This window comes from Cryptomeria japonica, chromosome 11 (assembly GCF_030272615.1).
Source record: "Cryptomeria japonica chromosome 11, Sugi_1.0, whole genome shotgun sequence".
Lineage (NCBI taxonomy): Eukaryota > Viridiplantae > Streptophyta > Pinopsida > Cupressales > Cupressaceae > Cryptomeria > Cryptomeria japonica.
In genome coordinates, this window is record NC_081415.1 from 163425912 (window position 1) to 163445270 (window position 19359).

Here is a 19359-nt window from a genome sequence, read left to right on the forward strand (position 1 = left end):
AAATCGAAGTAGACCAAATGCAGATGTCTCCTTCATGTGGCTCCATTGTCCTTCTTTCTCCTTCAAATTGCTTTGTTTTGTGGATCTCACCTTCAAGTGCATAAGTATAATATGAAAGCAAAATTGACAAGACAAGACGACATCATAAGGGTACTAGAAGTGTGATTGATTCGACCAGGGACTTTGATTGAAGAAATTCATCCAATTTATAGACAAATTGGAGAAAAGATCAGACTAGCATGAAAGTGATTCGAATGGAAATTCAAATTAGGAATAGCAAAATTATGACAAGTGTATGACAAATTGCTATGCAAGGATTTATGACAATTTATGACAATTTATGACAAATTGCTATGCAAGAATTTATGACAAGTTTTTGAAATAGAAATGGACATTTAGGAATTTAGGAAAAAATTAGAAAATTAAGTTAGAAATAATGACTTGGAAATTAGGAAATTGATACAAATTAGGTAAATTAATTAATAATTTTTCATTCATTAATTAATTTACAAAAAGAGGAGGAATTAATTAGCCAATTAAATAAACATTTAATTGTGACAAGAAGACTTAGGATAACTAAATAAATCATTTATTCTAAAGAGAAAATGGAGAGAAAATGACAAACAAGGTTAAATGAATAAATCATGAAACCCTAGAAGATAAATTAGAAATGCAAGGACGACAATTAGGTCTTGATGTAAGATTGATTTGATGTCGATTCGATCATGATTTTGAATTGATAAATGATTCATACTGATAAGTGATTTGATTGATAAATGCGCCAATTGACGAGGAACAATGACTAATTGATCCAAATTGACATGATTGAGAAAGACGACGATCGATGACAAATTGATCGCGAGGCGACAAGATTGAAAATAACAACGATCGATGACAAATCGATCGCAAGTCGACAAGATTGAAAATAACAATGATCGATGACAAATCGATCGCAAGTCGACAAGATTGAAAATGACAACGATCAATGACAAATCAATCGCAAAACGACAAGATTGATAAGAGGACAACGATCGATGACAAATCGATCGCAAAACGACAAGATTGACAAGAGGACAAAACCCTAATTAGGATTGACGATGTCCAAAATGAAATCGAATTGATGATGTCAAAATATGCCAAAATGAGCACGCACATTGATGCGACAAGATAAGATCGACCAAAATCATGACAAATATTGTTATCGACAAGACCAAATTCGAAAGCGAGACAGATGAAGAATGCAGAAGAAGGACTCGATGCTCGCAAATGATAAAGACCAAATGCGTGACATAGGAGAAATGTTAATGCGACGCAAAAACCCTAAAATAAGGCAATGCGTAAATGTTAAAGTACGATTCCGCAAGCGTTGACCATTTTTAGGTGTCTACACTTCCAATGGGGTTTGAGCTGCCAATGTGTGGTCTTTTGAGAGCCGGTTCAGTTGCTACACTTCTAGAAGTCACATCCACCTCTGCCTCTATATTATGACTGTAAGCTGCAGTAGTTGCCCCTGTTGTTGAAGCATGAGAGCTTCGCATAGCAACTTTCCCATCAACCCTTTCTTGTTCTCTCACAGCATCATATCTTTCACACTCATTTTAACAACCTCCAACACCATTACATGGCAGGTGGAGGAAATGAGCCTTCACCCTCGTGTAGGTACCTTTCCATCCCAAATCACAAAGTTTGCATTTGATAGTGGCTGTTCCACTTGATCCTTTCGTCCCCGGAACACGGTCAACATACTTCCATAGTGAGTACAACCCTTGTTTTCCTCCACCTGACATTTTAAATGATGAATCTGAATAAAAAATAAAAAGTTAAAAACAAAAGAATATTAGATTTTGCGCTTACTGCTTAGTGCTTAATAATATGAAGTATCTTAAAATTTCTAAGTATATTGTATTAATTTTAATTTTTATTAATGCCTGTGAATAATTTTTTTGATTTTTCATGTATTTCATAGTATATAATTTCACAGTTTATAAGTTATAAAATAGTAGAAATACTGTATATTATATAATTTCACAGTATATTTTTCATGAAATAGTAGAAATACTGTAATACAGTAATACTATAACATTATAAATTTATAAAATTAACAAAATTATAAAACTAAAAACAATTATTAATACGATTGCAATCATAAAAAATTATAAAACTAAAAACTTCAAAACAAAAAATAATATTGACAGTGATTATTCGATGGTATTTCACCATCGAACAGTCATTGTGAAATCGTATTTAATATTAAATACGATTTCATAGTGACTGTTCAATGGTGAAATACCATCGAAAAATCACTGTCATACAATGAATAAACTTGGGAAAAATGGTATACCCAGAAAAATTGTAGTCATGCCCAGAAAATCGCAAACCCGTGGAAAACGGCGGTAAAGTAAAAAAAATGAAAAACAAGAAATAATAAATATTATTGCATGGATTACCTGTTGTTTAGCAGTTCACAGATAATTTTCGAGCTCGAAAATCCTTTTGCGTGGTTACATATGGCTGTAAACCCCCCAAAATCCCTTCGCGCGGTAAAAAGAAGCCCGAAAAAACAAATCGCGCAGTTTAGACGTGTTTTGATGCAAAAAATAGACGCTTTTTAGGGTTGTGGTGCTGTTTTGACTGGCGGAAAAGTCGTGTGCCACGTATTTTGCCCTTTTTCTGAGCAGGATTCGTCGGGATACTTCCTCCCGTCTCCCGCCCAAGTCTCCCAGATGCACCAAAGCAGGCGCCTCCAGTGCTGGATGCACGAACCAGCACCGGATGCCCATGCCAGGTGGTCAGGGAGATGTTTCCCCACAACCTAGATAAATTCATATACATGATGTAATTTTATAGTTAATACATGAGGGGCTGTGCCCTGCCACCCCCGTGTACCCGAACTGTTTCTGTTTCCTGGACATCCTGGTTTTACCTAGGAAATGCGTCCTAGGGTAACACTAGTAAAATATGAGATGCTAGTAAAGAAAATGCACCTACATCTGCCACTTTGCCATTAAGTGGTAGGGGTCTTTGTACTACTATTTTGAAAAGGCCATAGGTAGGGGTGCATAGTCAAATTTCATCTAGTTCATAGGCAGCAAGGCCTGAGGGGAAACGTAGGGCGACTAGTGATTCTCTAAATCCATTGTTAGGACTATTGTATCTTTCATATACCCATTATCAGGGACAGTCCAAATGGAGTATTGGTTACAAAGATGAATAAATATTTTTTTCATGCAATATTATGGAATAGTCTTCTGGTGTCTTACTGAGGACTATTTGACAAGTAAAATACATATGCTAAATTACATATTTCCTTCTATTGTGCAGAAAATAACAATCCATGTTTAGAAGTGATCTGGTTTGTAGCATGAAGTTTCATTTGTAAAATTAGCATTTTGCTGAATCCTCATTTATTATAATTTATGAATCAGATGGCTGACTCATTATTGTCATTTTTGTCTGATGCCACATGAGTTTTTCATCATCTGTCAAAGCTAGTTTGCTAAGGATTACCCTTTGAAGCCCCATCCGTGTTGAGTTTTAGGAAGGGGGGTGGGGGGGAGCTCCTTATGGGGAATCCAAAATTGCACCATGTTAGGACTAGTATTTTTCACATACCCATTATCAGGGAAAGTCCAATTGAAGTATTGGTTACAGACATGATATTGTATTTCTTTTGTGCAATATAGAGCAAGTCTTGTGGTCTATATTGAGTGCTATTTGACAGGTAAAATATATATGCGAAATGTCTAACTTCCTTTGATTGTGCAGAAAACAACAATCCATGCTGTGAAGTGATTTCATTTTTAGTACAAAGTGTCATTTGTAAAATTAGCATGCTGGTGTTCTCCCATTTATCATAATAATTCTGATTTATGAAATGTTTAATTGTAGAAAAAAATGTTAAAAGTTTATTTTGACTGCATATAAATTTTACTGGCAATGTCAACAAATGAGAGTAGGATTTACAGTTGCATATAAATTTAGTGGAAATGTTATTTATGTCTCTGGTTCTTGGTGTTCATAGTGTATCTCCTTATTCTAAATGCATCTTTTCTGGGTTTTGCCATATGGTAATGTGATTCTTATGTTTTTGAACAGCTAAAGTTAGTTGACATCAGTGATCAGTGGGTGGAAAGGATCGATTTCCTCATCGAGGTGATGGTTTCTACTTTTGAGAAACGACAATCTCAAAAGGAAGCAATAAATGCACTTCCACTGTATCCAAATGAACAAGTCATGTGGGATGAAAGTGTTGTTCCAAGCATTAACTATGCTGGTGAAGGATGTTTAGCCCTTCCAAAACTTAATCTGCAGTTTCTAACTCTGCATGACTACCTTTTGAGGAATTTCAATCTATTTCGTTTGGAATCAACATATGAAATTCGAGAAGATGTCCAGGATGTGTTGCCACGACTGGGAGCATATATTAATAGTGAGGGAGAAACTCGCTTTCGAGGTTGGGCTAGAATGGCTGTGCCCATCAAAGAATTTAAGATAAAAGAGGTAAAGCAGCCAAACATTGGAGAAGTCAAGCCATCATCTGTTACTGCAGAGGTTACCTATAGCATTTCAAGATATACATCACATATGAGATCTGAATGGAATGCTCTCAAAGAACATGATGTCCTCTTTTTGTTATCCATACGCCCATTTTTAGAACCACTAAGTAGTGAAGATGCTTCAAATCTAAGTATTCCAGAACGGTTTGGCCTCCAGTGTGTACGTGGATGTGAGGTTATTGAGATTCATGATGAGGATGGTCACCTTATGAATGACTTTACAGGAAGGGTAAAGAGAGAGGAATGGAAGCCGCCGAAAGGGGAACTTCGAACTGTTGTTATTGCTCTAGATACTGCACAGTATCAGATGGATGTCAATGCTATTGCGGATAAGGGTGCAGAAGATGTTTATAGTACATTCAATATTTTGATGAGAAGGAAGCCAAAAGAAAACAATTTTAAAGCTATCCTTGAGTCTATAAGGGATCTAATGAATGAAGCTTGTATTGTTCCAGAATGGTTGCATGACATTTTCCTAGGTTATGGAAATCCAAGTGCTGCACAGTGGACCAATATGCCCAACACATTGGATGTTGTAGATTTTAAGGACACGTTTCTTGATGCAGATCATCTCAGAGAAAGTTTTCCAGATTATGATGTAAGCTTTTTCTATTGTGAACATGCTTCCTTTATCTATGCTATATTGTCTGAATTGAATTGTTTTAAAATATTTGTCTCTTAATTTAAAGAATATTTATTATATAGCTGATTGACTATGGTGAATTGTCTTATTCATCCAATCTATTATACAGGTTCCAGAATATTATCATAGGTGGTGATTGACATTGAAATGTATTTTTTATCCAATCTATTTTACAGGTTTCTTTCTTTCAAGCAAATGGTGAAGAAGACAAGTGTCCAAAACCTCCTTTCCGCATAACACTCCCAAAGACATTGAAGAGTGCTGCTAACCAGGTCTTGCCAGGAGTTACAAAGAGAACCAGTGTAGATGGTGAGAATGTGGAATGTAGGATAGAGATAAATGACAAACAAGAAAAGGTTGTTGTGGAGGCATATGTTCCTCCTGATCCAGGGCCTTATCCACAGGACCAGCCAAAGAAAAACAGTGTTAGGTTCACCCCAGTTCAAGTATGTGTAATCGTTTTTTAAGAATTTAAATTGCATCAATTATGTTCCCTTAGATCAAAGTATGGTTCAATATGGGATCTATTTTCTGCGTGAAAATATTGACATTCTTTTTTCTAGTTTATCTACTATCACTTCTATGTTCATATTCCTTGTTTCATCGTCTATCTTGTGCATCTTATGTGTGTCTCCTCTGATACTGTCTCTTATGGTATATAGTGTGATCAACTTCTTGTTTTGATTTAATTTTAGTGAGAAGATGCCTCTATTGTGTCTAAAGGCTAATGCTTTTAGAACTTGTGTGTGTATTTTAGTCCTGTTAACTCTTTTTGGTTGTTTGTCTTTGAAACATAATTACTTTCTTGTTTTTTGACCTGGCATTGGAGCATTTGTAAATGTAGAAAAAGAACAATGTCCCAATTGGGGAAAAGCTGATATGGTTACTTTAGGAGTAACATAGGATCTTGTGGTAGAAATGGTTAAGCATTAAGTTGCCTTTAAACTTTATTTGATGTAATAAATCAATTTTATTAATGGGCAGAATCTTTTAGGCATAAAGCTTTGATGGAACATTTTCAAAGAACAATCTATTTGCTGCCTTGTCTTTCTTAAGCTATATGTATGGAGTGTAGTTTCTTTAAAACTTTCTGACTAACCTATTTCTTTTTTCAGGTTGGAGCTATTATCTCAGGTATTCAACCAGGATTGACAACAGTTGTAGGTCCTCCGGGTACAGGGAAAACAGATACTGCTGTGCAGATTTTGAATGTGTTATATCACAATTGTCCTTCTCAGAGAACACTTATCATCACTCATTCCAATCAGGCTTTAAATGATCTTTTTGAGAAGATCATGCAGGTAATAGATTTTTTTAGATTTAACTGCTCCAAAAAATTATTCCCTTGCTCAAGAAAAGTAATGATTTTCTCATAAAAATTAAACATGATCCATGAAAGTATATATGTTGCAGTTGTTAGAGTAACTAATAACAATCCAGGGAAGGCATTTATGATATAATGCTAGTTTATATTATTTGATGGCCTTGTTACCTTTAATGCTTTATTTAGGTTTGATTTTAGACTTTGAAAAGGGGTTCTTTTCTTGGTATCTTTTATACTCCTATTTCATGTACTTTTGCAGAGGGATGTTCCAGCTCGGTACCTTCTTCGTCTAGGTCAAGGTGAGCAGGAATTAGCAACAGATCTTGACTTTAGTCGACAAGGTCGTGTTAATGCTATGCTAGCACGACGGCTGGAGTTACTAGCTGAAGTTGAACGGCTTGCCAAAACATTGGGGCTACCTGAAGATGCTGCATATACATGTGAAACTGCAGGATATTTCTGGTTACTGCATGTTTTCTCACGTTGGGAACTTTTTCTTGCTGCATGTGAGGGCAATCAAGATAAGCCTACTTTTGTGAAAGATAGATATCCATTCAGCGATTTCTTTTCAGACTCACCACAACCAGTTTTCACAGGCCAGTCATTTGAGCGAGACATGCGTGCAGCAAAGGGCTGCTTTCGCCATCTTAGTACCATGTTCCAAGAGCTTGAAGAGTGCAAGGCATTTGAATTACTCAAGTCCACAGCTGACCGTGCCAATTATCTGATGACTAAGCAGGCTAAAATTGTTGCCATGACTTGTACACATGCAGCTTTGAAAAGAAAAGATTTTCTTCAGCTAGGATTTAAGTATGACAATTTGCTCATGGAAGAAAGTGCACAGATTTTGGAGATAGAGACATTCATACCTATGTTGTTGCAAAGGCAGGAAGATGGTCATGCTAGGCTCAAGCGTTGTATATTGATTGGTGATCATCATCAATTACCACCTGTAGTTAAGAATATGGCTTTCCAAAAGTATAGCCATATGGATCAGAGTCTGTTCACTAGGTTTGTGCGCCTTGGAATTCCTTATGTAGAACTTAATGCACAAGGTAGAGCAAGGCCAAGTATTGCAAAACTTTATAACTGGAGGTATAGAGAATTGGGTGATCTACCATATGTGCAAAGAGAGAGAGCTTTTCACTGTGCAAATACAGGTTTTTCTTATGAATATCAACTTGTAGATGTTCCTGATCACAATGGTCAAGGTGAATCTGCACCTGTTCCCTGGTTTTATCAGAATCTTGGTGAAGCAGAGTATATAGTTAGTGTTTTTATGTACATGCGATTGCTAGGCTACCCTGCAAGTAAAATATCAATCTTGACAACTTACAAAGGTCAAAAACACTTGATCCGGGATGTTGTTAGGCAAAGATGTGCCTCACATCCCCTCATTGGGTCACCCAACAAGGTGTGGAAATATGGCTTGATAGTTTCAAATTTGTTGATTAAATCTGCTTATTTTTCTCGAATCATGTTTTGATTAGAATCGCCTTTTTTATTACAGATATCAACTGTTGACAGGTTCCAAGGTCAACAAAATGATTATATTTTGCTGTCTCTAGTCCGGACCCGATTTGTAGGACACCTTCGAGATGTCCGTAGGCTTGTTGTTGCCATGTCCCGTGCACGCTTGGGGTTGTATGTGTTTTGCCGTCGTTCACTGTTCGAACAATGTTATGAACTACAGCCCACATTTCAGCTTCTACTCCGACGACCTGACAAGCTGGCCTTGAATTTGGATGAAATAACCTGTCCCACAGAGCGCTTGGTGGGAGAGCCTGGCAGGATTCATCTTACAAGTGGACTTCAGGAGATGGAGCACATTGCCTTGAGTAAATTTCATCAGCTTTATCAGGTATTTGGCACACCCTTTGTTTTATTTATCTTTCATGTTGGTATTGGGTTTATGCGAAAATATCCCCATAGAAAGTATGATAGAAGGCATTTTTAGGGAAATTGGGAATTTCTGACTTAACTCCATACATCTTGGAATCTCTTAAAAAAAATCTTTTTCCCAAAAATCTTCAATTTGTTTCTGTATTTTCCTCTTTTCAATGATTCATGATGATTTGCAAGCTCTCTTTCTCTATCTAGACACACACAGACACACACACCTACCCTCTTAACTAATTTAGGGTGGATTCTTTTTTTATATGGCACTTTAGAGATGACAGATTGCAGAAGTAAAATCTTCATGTTGTATCTAATTTTGATATGGTATTTGTGATTTACACCTTTTCTTCTGGCATTACACAATAAGCTCTGCAGTTTTAAAATGAAATGCATGAAAAAGATACACCAGATCAATATCAATATGGTTGACAGGCAAATGAAATTATAAAATAATGTCCAAGGGCTACAAATTTATGGAAGCACACCAAATGTAAATCATATTAATGAGTTTGTAATTTAAGTTCAGAAAATCTTCCCAGCAAGATATTGTTGAAAGTTGAAACCTTTAAGGGTAAACTGTGTACAAGGTCTCTTGAAGCTTTTGTCTGATATTTCTAGTGAACTATCTAGCCATCTTCAGAGAAATGAAGTTCGGTGCGGAATCACGGGCATATTTTAAAATTCATAAGAGCAGTATACCACTGGAGTGTTTCACAGCAGTATCTAACAAGAAAGCAACAATCTTCTCTTCAATCTTCCTATGAGCCCATCTAACAAAATTTTACTGCTATTAAAATGAATCAATGGAAATTAAGGGATTTTTTAGAGGTCCACAAAGATGGCCCCTCCCTAGCCTTGAAATTTTTTTGTTTCGCATTCTTAAAGCCCACTTATATTATTGAAAAATATTTACCTCTGCATGCTACCTTTAGACACTTTCGGTCATGTCACTTTTCCAGCAGTATAGGTTTAATAACCGTGAATCATCAAAGAAAAGCAAACTAAGCTTGCCAATCTCCCTCCTAAGATCATTTTGTGATCTCTGTTACCCCTGTTGGGCAAGTGTCTCATCCTGAGGTCCATAATACATATAATCCTTAAGGGACATATCTGGCGGTAAACTTGCATCAACCCAATCCTGTCTGAACTGATCCTGTAATTCTATCAATATGTTTCCATTGCCCTCTTGAGGCTTGACTTTAGGTGGAAAAACATGTTTCATTGGCCTAGAATTGGCTGCAGTGGCACGCTGATTGGGAGTCCTACCATTGACTGAATTATCACCTTGCCCATTATGGTTGGCTCCAATGTTGCCCCCATTAATGTTTGCACCAATATCCATTCCCAGTTGACAAGCCATCATTTCTATTAATAACTCCAAACATTGATTCTGTTGTTTTGTCCTTTGTTTGGTGGCTTGCTGTCCTTTGACCAATGTCTCCAGAAAACTTAAAAATCTCTCTTCCCCCTGATCTCTGGCACTCCTGTCACCCATAATTATTTTCGTTTGCTCATTACTCTCTGTCAAAATCTCAGGATTGTTTGCATTATTATCTGAATGTGACCTTGCATGTATATTGTATACCCAAAATGCCGGAGGCTGTCTCACCTTCCGGTACCTGTGCAGGCTGCTACTGTTTTCTCAATTGTCTATTATAGTACCTCTTCTCTCTTTCAATCTGAAAGGCACAGGCTGGCAGGAAAACCAGTTCTGATACCACAGTAATAACCCTGACTAGTTTGAAACGCAAAATGTGCACTATACTTCTTGTGTAATTTTTTTGTCAAGCACTTTCTTTTCCTAACTGATTTGTTTGAGTCAGTTTGTATACTATTTGCTCAGATTTAAAGAGATTTATGCTTTGGAATATATAACAATTGTGCATTCACATAGTCAAATCAATTGTAAATAGCAGTCATATATCCAGACTTTGCTTAGTTAATCAAATTGAAACTTAATTCTGAAAACATAGAAGCAAGAGTTTATTTCGGACCTATCCAATTTGACAGAATATTGACATACAGGTGGCAATCCAGTTTGAGTGTATGACAGAAGTATATCAGGAATAGTTCTCAGGAATATTATCCCTTTGAGCTCTATGATCTGCCTCTCAACTGGTCATACACCAACAAAAACTCTTGATAAGCACACTTTCAGCAGTCAAGCCATATACTTGAAATAATAAAATTGGATCCTCATGACAAAACAAAATAGCAACTTCTCTACTTAAATTGCCCTGTTAATGTCCCAGATCATCTAAACCGGTCCGTTTATCACATAAAGATATCATGATGGCTCCAACATACCAGTTTAAGAACTGTACACTCAAATGCTTTTATGCAATTACGCCAATATTCATAAATTGCAGCACCTAACCAAACTAATATCTACAGTGTATTATCCAATGGCAACATGTTATCCCCTGCACAGCATAATAGTTATTTCCATGGCTCTTGAATGAAGGCACAATGATAAGTAAATCTCATGTCTTCTCCGGTGTTCTCGGCATAAATACTCTACACATTGAAGGGTTTGTACCCAGTCATAGCTGATTACAAACCGCTCCCGATAAAGTTTTTCCTTTGCTGTCACTTTGCTCATAACAATCACAACTGATGGATTCCTGATCATTCGATATTTCTGTGTGCCGGCATAGCAGAACAATGATACTGCTCCCATCATACAAAGAACATAAGTGAAGCCTCCAGAAATGATAGCAATGCCTCCTGAATGTCTGGCGTTTAAAGAGGATATCAGGCATCCATGTTCACAAATATTCCAGTCAGCAATCTCCTTCAGAACGGCTCCAAGAAATATATTAATGCCAATGATGTTTTGGCCAATAGGAGAGCCCGATTAACAAATATTTTTTCCCAAACTATAGACAAAGCCTAAATATATTCAATATTAATTTTCAAATAAAGCTCCTGCATTCCCGATATTGTTTGGTATCATAAACTCATGTCCAAAATATGAATAGCGCTAACTCCGACAATATTCACAGGAGTATTAACTCTCAATACTCTTGGCGGTAATAAACTTCCACTGTAACACATACTGGCCAGGAATATTAAAATACTGGAAGCAATTATTTAACTCCTTTCAATAAAGAACTCTGAAATACCTGTCATTTACTCACTTTCTGATTACTGTAAATCTCCTTTATTGGTCCAACTGAAGACTCTGGCTGAATCTTCCAAGGCCATACAGGTCAGATCTTGCACTGATGAAAATGGTGATTCCCAGGTTCCAATCCTGAGAATGAATTTGAGAGAACTCTCAAATCTTCACTTATGCGAAATTATTAATCCAAACCATGTCTTTATTAATCCCCAAAATCATTAATATAATATTCTTTTTCAGTTTCTTCCATTCATGCACAGTTATTCGTTAGTGACTTAAATTGATCACTGGTCACCTTAATTAATTATTAATAATATTACCTTTTAATTTAATTTTAAGCAATATTATTAAATAATTAATTTTTAATTCGTTTTCACTCCATTTTAGCTTCAGAAATTAAAATGAATACCTTAATTAATTATTAATAATATTACCTTTTAATTTAATTTTAAGCAATATTATTAAATAATTAATTTTTAATTCGTTTTCGCTCCATTTTAGCTTCAGAAATTAAAATGAATTTTAACTTCCAATACTGTCAAATGCAAGAGATTACAATAGTATCACCAAAATCTGAAGATATTCATTAGAGGAGGGTGTCAAATGATCTCCTTGGTAACATGCATAGCTGGAAAGAAAACTTCAGGCTGGTTTCTTTGTCAGCTACCATGTTTCTCTTTTAACTCCTTAGAATCATTTGTTGCTTGATTAGAAACTCTGTAATTGGCCAACTCTTTGCCCTCCTTATTTTTGTGGGCGAATCTGATCTTGGGGATAGAATCAGCTATGACCATAATGTCCTTAAATGTTTCATTAGTTTTCAAACTGAGTATCCATGCCTTCTAAACTGTATTGAGCAGTATCATTGGATCACCCTCAATGCAGATGTCGTTCCATTATCTACTTGATTATTCAGAACTTAATTAATCTAGCTAATTATGGGTCCGTTACTCCTTTGAATTTTGAAAGACACCCCTTTTTCCTGCTCTCCCATTATTGCTTTTGGTGGTCTGCCAATTTGATGCACTATTTAAGATGCCTTTACTGAATGACTGTGATTTTACTTTCTGCCCTTTGATCCTCTCCTCCTAACTTATCTTGCTGGATTTGCCAAGAATTCACCCATGTAAGAGCTGCTTCAATTTTAACCCAGATATTCTGATCTTTTTTTCTTTGTATATTCTCTGATTCCTTTTAAGCCAGATATTCTTGCACATGATAGCTGGAGGAATGTCCTACAACTTGGTCAGCTGATTGCTTTTGTATTTTGCTAAACTAGGCAATGATCCAAGCCTTGACTTGGGATGGACCCGCCCAATGCATCTCCATCCTTGTAAGAAAAAATCCCCATCCTTTGCAAAGGGACATTGGGAAGAAGCTAATCTGTATTTTTATCTGAGCTCCCACTGAGGCAGTACAATGAGTGTAGCTTTTGGAGCTTCACAAGTTGAAAGCACTGATAGTATATAATGAAATCTTATGGAAAAAACTGTCAATTTTGTTTATTTACATCAACATTTTGTTTCACACTTTGTGATATGCATCACAATGATAACAAAAAAATAGCAGATGATGGATCATGGAGTGTGATTCAAAACATATGCAAATAAAATTGACACAGTTTTCCCAGAAGTATTTATTATCATTAAAATGGACTGGGAAAATTTCATGTACACTATTTAAAGAATTTCTTTAAATGTTGAGCCAAAGGACTTCACATTTGCTTTTGGGAGCCTATAGTCTAATCACAGCTTCTGATAAGAAAGTTAAATTCTGGTCCCTTATATTTGAATAGTATTTTGGATAGGCAGCTTTTACTTGTAACTTCCCTGATATAGCCTCATTTGAAGTCAGTCTATTCTTTTTCTTTGGGCCTGAAGGGAAGTAGAAAGGTCTTATTTGGATTTGAGTATATAATTCACAATTAGCTTGTCCAATGATGTCTCACTTTCTTTCTCTGTATCATTCTTATGTGATTCCTCGCCTTACTATTCAGCTTTCATTTGTTCTCTTCTCACAAAAGACCATTTTCCAGCCAAGTTTCATCTCACAACAAAATCTGTGATCGATCTTTCACACATCAGTTTAGCCAAATGTTGATCAACTTGAAAAACAAATTGAATGAATGATTCAATAATCGGATAATGTATTCAACAATATACAAGCGTATAAAAAAGAAAAAACTAAATGTTAAATAAAGCTTAAAAGCTAATTAACTAAAAAGCTAAATGACCATTAAACAAGGAACTAAATATAGGTGACTAAAATATAATTAAATATTCTAATACCCTCCCTTAATGGTCATTCTATCTATTAACTACCCTACAGAAGACACTACAGGTCTTTTGATCACAAATGAAAAGAACACTCTGCTGTGGTGGAGACCCTCCCTGGATCTGAAAAGTGTTAATGACCAAGAATACCAAAATCCATCCAACTTGACGTTGGGTAACCAAACTGAAACTTGAAACCATGATTTTGAGGAAAAATCGGCAAACCCTCCAAAACTAAAGATACAAATCATCAGTTTTTTGGAAAAAAATGGTAAAAACCTTTGAAGCGATTTTTGTGGAAAAAATCGAACAAAACCTTGAAACTTTGCATGGCAAGACCCAAAACACCACGTGGTAAGACACCAAACATCACATGGTAAAACATCAGACACATGCAGGAAAAAACCAGACAACATCACGTGGTAAAATACCAGACATCACGTGGTAAAACAACAAACCTCACGCGGCAAAATAACAGACATCACGTGGTAAAACAACAATCCCTGCTTTTTGAGGAAAAATCAAGCAAAACCCTCCCATGATTTGTTGTGGAGAAAAATCAGAAAACCCACGCAAGCTTTGCAGATGATGGATAATAATTTTTTAGGAAAAAAATTCTAAACCCTGGAACAATTTTCGAGGAAAAAAAATGTAAAAACCTTGGGACCTGTAGGACGAGGTCTGGCCTAAATCAATCTGATCAAGGCAACGATATTCAGATATCGTGAACTTGCACTGTTTCCAGGTGTTTTGGCAACTGTTGAACTTTTGACTGTGTTCCAACATGATGTTAGTCAAAAATGCCATCACAAAAATGGAGGTTGAAAGAGATCAACCTAGTGAAAGCATGAGACAGAAGAATCTGATTCAAAAATCAGAATAGAAGCAGCTGCACAAAAGATTTGAAACCCTGGGGGAGAATTATGAGGCACAAATTTCGAGGTTTGGAAGAAACCCAGAAATTAAAATTTTCCACAAACTTAAAACAACATAAATGGTGCCCAAAAGACAACAAAATTCCCCACGTCCACAGAATTAGCAGAAATCGCTGACTGTTTTTAAATTTCAAGGCAAATTCGTTGGCACAAAATTCGAGGCACTTAGAAAAATTTGAGACCAACCCAGAAAAGCTCTCGAAAAACCCACCAAGAATCTGAAATCAAAATGCAGATCCGACGGCTCAAAAATCGAGGCACTGAAAACGATGCACCCAGAAAAATCTATCGACGACCCAGTTGAGGTCTCGAAAAACCCACCAAGAATCTGCAACCAGAAAAAATTTCAACTTGAACTGAAGGGTCAAAACCCTAGTCGAAAATTGCAGAAACCCTAGGAAAATTTTCAATCTTCAAAAAAAACCTCCAGGTTGCAGGCCCGAAAATCTCCAGAACCCTAAAAAAACATGAACTGTTGCCCTGCACAAAGGAATTCGCCCATGAACTCGAAACCCTCAAAAAGCCTTCAAAAAAGCAAAATCGTTTTATAAAAAAAACAATAAAAAAAATCTGGAAAATATTCCAGAAAGAAGGCCATGAATTTTTATTAAAAAATTTGCCAAACTTTAAAGAATCCCATCGACCCGCTCTGATACCATGAAAAACAAATTGAATGAATGATTCAATAATCAGATAATGTATTCAACAATATACAAGCGTGTATATAGAGATTACAAGACGACGTTCTAAATTAAGAACAAGACGTTTAAAGTGAACTACTAAAAAAAAAAAGCTAAATGCTAAATAAAGCTTAAAAGCTAATTAACTAAAAAACTAAATAACCATTAAACAAGGAACTAAATATAGGTGATTAAAATATAATTAAATATTTTAATACAACTCTTTATGGGGTATTTTGCATTCCATGCTGCAGATCCACAGGGGAAAGGGGGGAAAGGGTCTCAGCTAAAGATACTCTGTGGAGACGGAGACTCCAAATTTTTAGCTTTGATAATTATGCTCTAAAACCTATCATTTGCCATGTAATTTCCACAGCAATTTAGCAATATAGGCTTAATTCAGCTGTTTTACATCTCTTATTCCCTTACCACCTTGCTCTTTTGATCTGCTCGTCTTTTTCCAAAATTCTAAAGGAAATATTTTCCCCCTTTCTTCTGCACCATTTGGAAGAAAGTTTATTTGATTACGGGGTATTAGTTTCCAATTCTTTGCTGGGGCTATAAACATTGACATCAGATAAGTAGGAACTGCTTGTAAGGAGGCTTGTCTAAGCTGGATCCTATCTGCTAAGGTTAAATTGCTGCTTTTTCCACAAGTTCTCACTCATTGTCAATTTAAACAACATTCTTGCTTTATCCATTTCTTTGAGGGAGTGTAGCCATTCATGTGCTATTGATATCCGATCCATGATCACATGATGACTTATGCTGAAAACTTTTTAATATATTAGCGATGAAGTTTGTCATGATATTATGACTAGTAATAAGTATTACTATTGTGTAGGGAAATGGACGATTTAATACAATCTGGGTTCTCCTTTTCAGGAATTTGGGCAATAATGTTAGTGTTTTACTCCCTCAGCACAAACTTTATCTTTTTAGGCGCCACTGCCTCAACATTAATGATAATATTTAGATTTTGGAGTATTGGTCTTCTGCATTGAACTCCTTATTATATGAATATTCCGTTGGATTTTTCTCTTAATAAAAAGTTCATGGTGCAAGATTTAATAAAGGGTAAGCTCCTGCTAGGATTGGCTAGGCTGTACATGAAGTGCATAATTAACTTTGATGTAATGATATTTTATGTAAGCATTTCATTTGGATCATTGGCCGCCTTAGTGTTGTACCTTATTACTCTAGAATAATGCACATTTGCTGGTGTTTTTCCAGGCACAGATGATGTGGCAGCAGGTAGCTTCCAACTCTTCTCAGCAAATGTATGGAGGCAACTCTGGGTTAACCATTTTGACAAATGGTGAATCTTCAACGGAGCAAAGATCTTCTTTTGAGCACGTCATTGCTCCAGATGTGTCTCCTGGGACTGAGAAAAGTGCTGAAGCTGCAATGGATGATAAATTAGATGAGGGAGATGCTACTCAAGATTGAATCACTTTTCGTATCTGTGTAATTAGTCTCCGTCTCAGAGTTCTATGAAGGAAATGGAGGTGGTTGTATCCTGACACTTAAAGGCTGTCACAAAATGTCAAGATGACCAGAATTAAATAATATTCTAAAGTCATATGAAGGAAATGAAGCTGGTCTTAATTTAAAGGCTGTCACAAAATGTCGAGATGAGCAGAATCTTAAAACTACAAAATCATATGGTTTACCTCTTCTTAAGTGCTAGGATTTTCTGGAAAATATCTGGATCTTCCCTCAGCAATTTTCAGGACCTTAAAGAAACATTGGGAATCTTTTCTTTAACTTAAGGCTGGAGGATTCTGATATAGGTGGTTGAATGAATGAATTTTGTTGTCTAAATTCATTCAATCAGGGTTCACATCAACATGTTCCAGGACGTCTCATCTACTGTGAAAAAATAAAGAGAAATTAATTTAAAAAATCTATTATAACAGTAGAAATAATTTGGTGATAGGATTTGGTAGATATTTGTGCGAATTTCCGAGGTAACTTCCTTATTCAAGAGTCTACAACTAATACCTGCAGCATTATGATGCCAGATGTTTTAGTGCTTCTTGAATTTTTCAAGCACACTCAAAGATGTCAAGGCAAGAATAATTCACTAATTACCTGGCTATCAGCTGAAAGAGGCGAGGAATTGTACAATATGACATGTATTTGATCTTTTCTCCTTTTCATATGTTTGATGCGGCAACCTACGAGTAATATATTCACTGAAATACAGCATATGCTTTATAAATGGAGGGTGAACTTGTATATAAAATAAAAGTAGCTTGATTGTCCATTGCAAATGAGTTTTATTTGTTTGCAACCTGATAGAGTTAGGCTATAACAGTCAAGTCTAGACATTACCATTATATTGGTGTTTGAAATGTTCTCTTGTTTGAAGCAGTGTTTTTCTTACTGTAAAATATCTCTAATAATAATGTACATTATCAATTTTCCAAAAGCCTGTCTATTACTGATTTTGAAAATTATTGAGGTTCATCAAATTGGATTTCATTGCTAGCCCTAGGAGGTCAAGTTATTAACCTTTTCCTTCAATTTTTGTTTGTCCCAAATGTTATGGAGACTCTCTAAGTTTCTACCTATACGACTCTTGCAAGTCTACTGAACAAAGTTCAGAGTGAAATACTCGTGAATTTTGAGTCCACATCATAAGACAAAACGTACGTGGGTATTTAAATTGGGGCTTTGACTCTTCCAATTTAGAAAGTGAATATTCAAGGCTGTGAAGATTTCTAAGCTTTAAATTGTGAAAAGTAGAAAAGGTCTGTTTTTATAAGATGTAGTTCATTTAGATTTGGGTTATCATTTAGTGGTGGAAGTACCTCTATATGTAACAGGGAGGACCTGCATGTATAGGCATTGTAATATAAATGTATTGAAAATAGAAAGTGACTCTTTCTTTTTGTTAAATTGAGATAGCTATATGCAAAACAACTACTCTTTTATGCCCAAAATGATTATCTTTTGTATCATTGGACTATGTCGAGGAAGATGGTAATGAGTTCTGATGTGGTTTTCTTAAACTTTGCTGATTTGGATGAATTTCTATTGTGATTTTGTCTTTGAATCCATCTGTTTACTGTTTTCCTCATATGGTCTAAGGTTGGGAGGTTCTACTTACCCCTTTTCAACCTTTCAGGGATGTGCTAGCTAGATCAGGTTCAACCTTGCAGACAAAATAGATTGATGCAGTAAAAGAAGCTTGGCCAAATGGCCAATGGTTCACGTTCATTGCTCACTAAGGAGTCCTCACCAATCATTGATCTCAACATTTTGGAATTTTTGAGAAACTTCTCATTCATGCACAGTAAGAGTTTGATTTTGTAGAATCGTTGGTTCTCAAATTCCTCAGAAGATTTGTATCCTTGGGCTACAAGACATTGGAAAACTAATGGAGAATTTGAGATCCATTTTGTATGTGAAAGGATATTCGATAGCGATTTTTGTGAAAAAAATTGATATGATGTAGTCTTTAGTACAGGGGTCCTTATTTCTTTTGGAATGCCAAAGTTATAATGAAGTATTGACGTACTAGTTTCTTGTGTTATCAGGAAATCCCATTGACAAAATTGGTTTGGATATGACTGTATGCTCTAACCCAAGATTTTGGGACCCCTTATGTCATGGAGATGATAACAAAATTCTTGGGAGTGCCAATTGATATTTGTAGGCTTTTTCATGGCAAAGGACTCTTAGTTTATGTCAAGTTCTAAGGAATTGGATCACTTCTACCCTTCAAAAAAGTTTCTCCTAGAGAATTGAGTGGAATTAGAGTTGGCACTATGAGAGCCCCTTGTTTAGGTATATAGGGTACAAATATGGCCATGTAATCAGAGAATGCATAGTTACCCTTTCTAGAAAACCAAAAAGGAAGGATGGAGAAGGATTCATCAAACCAAAAAGGAAGAATACTTTAAAGAAAAGGAACTTG

At 35.9% G+C, this 19359-nt stretch overlaps 1 protein-coding gene across 3 annotated transcripts in view; it reads left to right on the forward strand.

Moving 5' to 3' along the window:
- Positions 1-17703, forward strand: part of LOC131032496 (uncharacterized) — a 104563-nt gene extending 86860 nt beyond the window's left edge. For all 3 annotated transcript variants that reach the window (XM_057963506.2, XM_057963505.2, XM_057963507.2), the window contains 6 exons: positions 4096-5154; positions 5376-5645; positions 6315-6500; positions 6783-7937; positions 8034-8384; positions 16668-17703. In XM_057963506.2, the coding sequence (XP_057819489.2) occupies positions 4096-5154; positions 5376-5645; positions 6315-6500; positions 6783-7937; positions 8034-8384; positions 16668-16883 (3237 nt within the window). In that variant the 3' untranslated portion in view covers positions 16884-17703. The remainder of the gene's footprint in view (positions 1-4095; positions 5155-5375; positions 5646-6314; positions 6501-6782; positions 7938-8033; positions 8385-16667) is intronic.
- Positions 17704-19359: the final 1656 nt, after the last annotated feature.